Here is a 5,493-nt window from a genome sequence, read left to right on the forward strand (position 1 = left end):
CTACCGTGTCATGCCCTTCGGCCTCAAAAATGCCGGGGCCACGTATCAGAGGCTCGTGAATAGACTTTTCCAGAACCAGATTGACCGTAACATGGAAGTCTATGTCGAAGATATGTTGGTCAAAAGCCGAAGTGCACAGGATCACGTGTCAGATCTGAGAGAAACATTTCAGGTCCTGAAAAAACAGAGCATGAAGCTAAACCCCACCAAATGCACTTTCGGCGTTGGCTCAGGAAAGTTCTTGGGGTTTATGGTAAGCCAGCGAGGCATAGAGGCCAATCCAGAGAAGATCAAGGCTGTGGTGGAGTTCACATGAATGATAGCCGCGCTGGGGCGCTTCATCTCGAAATCAGCAGAGAGGTGCCTACCCTTCTTCAACACAGTCAAAGGACTCAAGACAGCACCCTGGACAGAGGAGTGCCAGACTGCGTTCAAAGAGTTGAAGCAATATTTGTCCTCCCCGCCACTATTGACAAAACCGGAACCCGGTGAGGAGCTATTCCTGTATCTCTCCGTGAGCCCCACGGCTCTGGCAGCTGTCCTGATACATAAAGAGCACCGCCAGCAAAAACCTATCTACTATGTTAGTAAAGTTCTCCATGATGTCGAAATCAGATACCAGCGGGTCGAAAAATTGGCTTACGCGCTGGTAATGGCGGCGAGGAAGTTGAGGCCGTATTTCCAAGCTCACACTATAAAAGTCCTGACCGATCAGCCGCTCAGGCAAGTTCTCCATCGACCAGACATCTCGGGACGGCTCGTAAAATGGGCCGTGGAGCTGAGCGAGTTCGACATACAGTACGTACCAAGGCCAGCCATAAAGGCTCAAGTGCTGGCGGACTTCGTGGCTGAGTGCACCATCCCTCAACAGATCATTGAATCAGAAGTTGCTCAAACCCTAGCTGTGGAAAAGTCAGTCACCAGTGAGGAGAGAGTAGCGGATGGGACTGAAGCAGAGATCGTCTCCGCATCGTCAGCGCAAGATCTATCAGCCACTGAACCTATCTGGGAAGTGTATGTTGACGGCTCCTCGAATAAGGGTGGCTGTGGTGCCGGTTTAATTCTCACCGGTCCCGACAGCTTCACTGCAGATTATGCCCTAAGATTCGGATTCCGTGCATCCAATAATGAGGCAGAATATGAAGCCCTCCTCGCCGGGATGAATCTCGCCGTTCAAGTCAAGGCCCAAAGGCTGAGAGCATACTGCGACTCCCAGTTGGTTGCAAACCAAATCCAAGGAGTCTATGAGGCCCGTGACGAACGCATGGTCAAATACCTCTCCAAGGTCCGCCAGCTAGCCAGTAAGTTCAAAAGTTTTGAGGTCATCAGAATCCCCAGAACAGAGAATGCAAAAGCGGATGTGCTGTCCAAGCTGGCCGCCTCCGGATACACCACTCTCGGGAGTATATGTATGGAGTTCTTACAAAAATCCAGTATCGAAAGAGAAGCCACTGAAGTAATGCAGGTGGAGCACGAATCCTGCTGGATGGACAAAATTATCGAATATCTGTGCAGCAGAAAACTCCCCGAAGCAAAGAAGGACGCCCGCAAGGTAGTACAGAGAGCAGCCCGATTTTCCCTAGATGGTGAGAACCTGTTCAAAAGGTCCTACACCCTCCCACACTTAAAGTGCCTCCGGCCAAGAGATGCCGCCTACACCCTACAAGAGACGCACAAAGGAATTTGCGGGGAGCATCTGGGGGGCAAGGCCTTGGCAATCAAGGTGCTATTGAGAGGGCTGTACTGGCCAACCTTGTGGCGAGACGCATTGAGCATGGTGAAAAGGTGCGAGAGATGTCAGAAATTCTCGCCGACCATCCACCAGCCTGCCGTTTCAATGGCCCCAATCATCAGCCCACTCCCCTTCGCAGAGTGGGGGATGGACATCCTTGGCCCCTTCCCACCGGCCTCCGGGAAACGCACGTTTGTGGTAGTGGCGATTGACTATTTTACCAAAAGGGTGGAGGCTAAACCTCTAGCCCAGATCACAGAGCAAAACGTGCAGAACTTCTTCTGGAAATCAGTAGTCTGCAGATTCGGGATCCCCCGTATTCTCATCACAGACAACGGAAGACAGTTTGACTGCAAAAATTTCTGAAAATTCTGCTTTGACCTGAAGATTGAGCAGAGATTTACTTCAGTGGCGCACCCCAGACAAATGGGCAGACAGAGGTGACAAACAGAATCCTGCTCCAAGGAATTAAAAAGAGGCTGGATGATGTGGACCCCGATCCGAGAGAGGCGGGGGGACGTGCCCCCACACGAGTCTCAGGATCATCCACGTGAAGGAGAGCTCCGCCAAGGAACTCTCGAAAGAGTGCCCCTCACAGCATGAGCGGCGATGTAAAGTGAGATACCTCTCGATTCGGGGACTAGCCCGGATTCAAGACGCACCTTAAACAAAGAAAGAGTCGCCATCCAAGGAAATGGGCCCTGGATCCCATGCTGTGCTCTGTCGCAATAGATAACCAGAGATATAAAAGGTCCGTGCCTGATGACGAATGGGGAAGGGATTAGGCGCCCCCGATTCGCCCAAGTGCGAGCACCTGGTCTCTTATGCCATTTATTATTAACTTTGAAGAATTTTGGGCGAAAATCATGTGAAATGGGAACGAATATCCCCGAGATAACGTCTAGCTAATCATGCATGTCTCGGAGATGAATAAGAAGCACATACAAAAGAAGTGAAAGACATGCCACCTAAGAATAGCTGGTTTATGCGTGCCATGCCTAATTGGTGTCTATGTTCTGATGGGCAAACACATGCATGCTACATCTAAAGGTATAGGATCTGTACAGGAAAGTAAGAAAACACAGCAAAACATACAATATGACAAACCCTAGACTCCAATGCGATAATTGACTCGGACCAAGATGGCCATCCATCTTAGCTGCACTACGTATCCCGGCCTCAGGAAGAATCAGAGCCAACGTAGTTCGGCGACCTATGCTAAACTACAATGCCTAACCCTTTAGGACCGCTATCCTAGACTCGATCAACTAGACCTGACTAGTTTTTAAAGCTTCTTGCGCCATTACTTAAGTTCAAGTGAAAGGTAATTTTTAGGACTCCCTATATGCCCTAACTAATGAAAGCGGACCCTACACCCTATGTGTGACTAGGCTGCGTGTCCTAAGGAAAACCATGGGCTATCTAAGCGCATTCTAGTCTAGTCATCGGCTCGACTAAGTGTCTAACCGACCACGACTTGAGGCCTCCTAACTCTAAGGACACTCACACGACCAGACATGACAAAGCAACACAATCAGGACAGACTCCAAACTCTAAGACACCCCACACGCCTAGGACAGACTCCTAACTCTATGGGAAGATCTTTTGAAAATTGGTGGTAAGGTTATTTTGAAGAATTTTTCAAGTTTTGAGAGGTTCGAAAGATTTTGAAGCTTATAGAAGTTTTTGAAGTTGTGAAAGTTATGAAGTTATGAGAAATATTTGCAAAAAAGGTGACTGAACTCAGGATGCCAGCAGCACGCCTGAGCTGCCTACGTACCCCTCAGCTAGGGATCAAGCCATCCGTAGTTCGGACACAGATTTTCCTAACTACTCTCCTAAAGACTCAAGATTGTCGATAATTTTCGATTTTTCAGATTTTTATTTTATTTTTTATTTTCAAGTGTTTTTGAAATATTTTTGTTATTTTTAACACCAGAGAATAGAATCCTATCATCATAAGGGTAGGGTAGACTTCTGGAATCCCGCAAAGGTCGGACGGCATCCTATGCTTTGCGGGGAAAAAAGACAGAAACACGACTCTGCAAGGGTTGGACAACATCCTATACCTTGCAAGAGCGGATAGAAGAACATGATCTGATGAAAGGTTGGATAAAACCCTAACCCCTATGATGATAGAATTTGATTCCTGAACAAGAGGACTGACTCTCTAGACTAAGGACGGATTCCTATGCTAGTAGACTATCAAACCAAAATAAAGCTCACAAGTAATGAGGAAAAAAGAGACCCTGTGCGTATTTGGCAAAGGAAAAACACCCAGCCGGGCCGGACAGCTACCTAGCCCTAGGGTGCAACAAATGTGCAACCCAATACCCATAAGGGTAGGGGTATGTTGCCAAGCTGAGTAGGGTGTTCTCCCAAAACTAAATGACGCACAAAGAGGAGGTTTAGCAAGAGAATGAGACTGGGTAAGTCTCTTAGACACAGAGGTAGGATAGAGAAAAATGCTAGCAAGACTGGGCAAGTCTCCTAAGCATAAGGATGGGCTCCAAGTAACCTTATCATTGCCTAAACAATGATAAGAAAATGAGATAACTGACAGACAAAGTTGGTCTTCGACTAGAAGAGGGTTTAAGACCTGTGAGACTAGAGGTAGTCTCCTAGGGGTTGACTCAGGTTGATTCATTAATGAGACAATGCCTGTCTCCAAAGATTTGGATCTAAAAGACTAGGCAAGTCTTTTGAGAAAATGGAATGCTATTTGGACTGTGCAAGTCTCCCTAGAGATGGGCTTGAAATGATAAAGGAAAGAAACCTGAAAGAATTAAACAGTCTCATAAAATGAAGAAAATATTAAAAGGGAAAACATTACTAGGACTATGCAAGTCCTCTAAAATAATGGGCTCGGGATGACTCCTTCATAGCCCTTGCAATGAGAGGGGATTCTAGTATCTAAAGAAATTTAGCAGAAATCTATAAGACTGTGTTAGTCTATCAAAGAGAGAAGAAAAGGCTACCAGATAATCGCAAATTCCATTCTATTCTTATAAAAATAAATCAAGTCCCAAGCAAAAGAAGAATTTTCAATAAAAAAAATACACAATCTATAGCAATCATAAAATGATAAACAACATTAATTAGTCCAGACCAGCCGCTGGATAGCCTAATAACGTAAAAGAAAACAATTTCAAACACTTCTTCTATGCCCAACCACAAACACCACCCCAATATGGGGATGAAATGAGATGATGCTAAAGTAATCATCTGATATCATATACACATGATAATATTTCTATATCCCACCTTGAAATCAGACAGTACTCATGTCGATAATATCGAATAGAGTAGTCATCTGATCTCCTTCTTCCTATTAAACAATTTATTTAAATAAAAGGGAATGAGTATAATAAGCTGAGATAATCTCACCTGAACAATCCATTTATTACCGTCTTCGAACCCTAACTCAAAGCTTAGTATGAAAGAGAAGTATTAAATTTCCAACAGATTATAGAAACACATTAAATGATATTTCCAATTTGTACAAATTTTAATACATAACAGGGCATCAACTTGTGCAGATTCAAATGTAAAAACTGTGAGAGTGAAATATAAACAGATTTGTGCCAACAGTGGGACCGAAATGTGAACTTATTTGTACCAAGCAAATGGGTTAAAATATGGACTTATTTGTGCACAACAGGGGACAACAAGGTGTGAATAGATTATGTGCATCACAGGCGGGAATACTCATCACTATACTACAACGATAGATTTATGTGCAATACTTAAGACAGATTTAT

The 5,493-nt window shown here is 45.0% G+C and overlaps 1 protein-coding gene across 1 annotated transcript; it reads left to right on the plus strand.

Moving 5' to 3' along the window:
- The first annotated feature begins 316 nt into the window (after positions 1-316).
- LOC143888546 (uncharacterized) lies at positions 317-2,204 on the plus strand. Its single transcript, XM_077392998.1, has 2 exons — positions 317-1,923; positions 2,120-2,204. The coding sequence occupies exons 1-2, from the start codon at positions 317-319 to the stop codon at positions 2,202-2,204; spliced, it is 1,692 nt and encodes a 563-aa protein (XP_077249113.1).
- Positions 2,205-5,493: the final 3,289 nt, after the last annotated feature.

Source organism: Tasmannia lanceolata, unplaced genomic scaffold (assembly GCF_043159265.1).
Source record: "Tasmannia lanceolata isolate RefF3 unplaced genomic scaffold, GAP_Taslan_0.1 ptg000012l, whole genome shotgun sequence".
Classification (NCBI taxonomy): domain Eukaryota; kingdom Viridiplantae; phylum Streptophyta; class Magnoliopsida; order Canellales; family Winteraceae; genus Tasmannia; species Tasmannia lanceolata.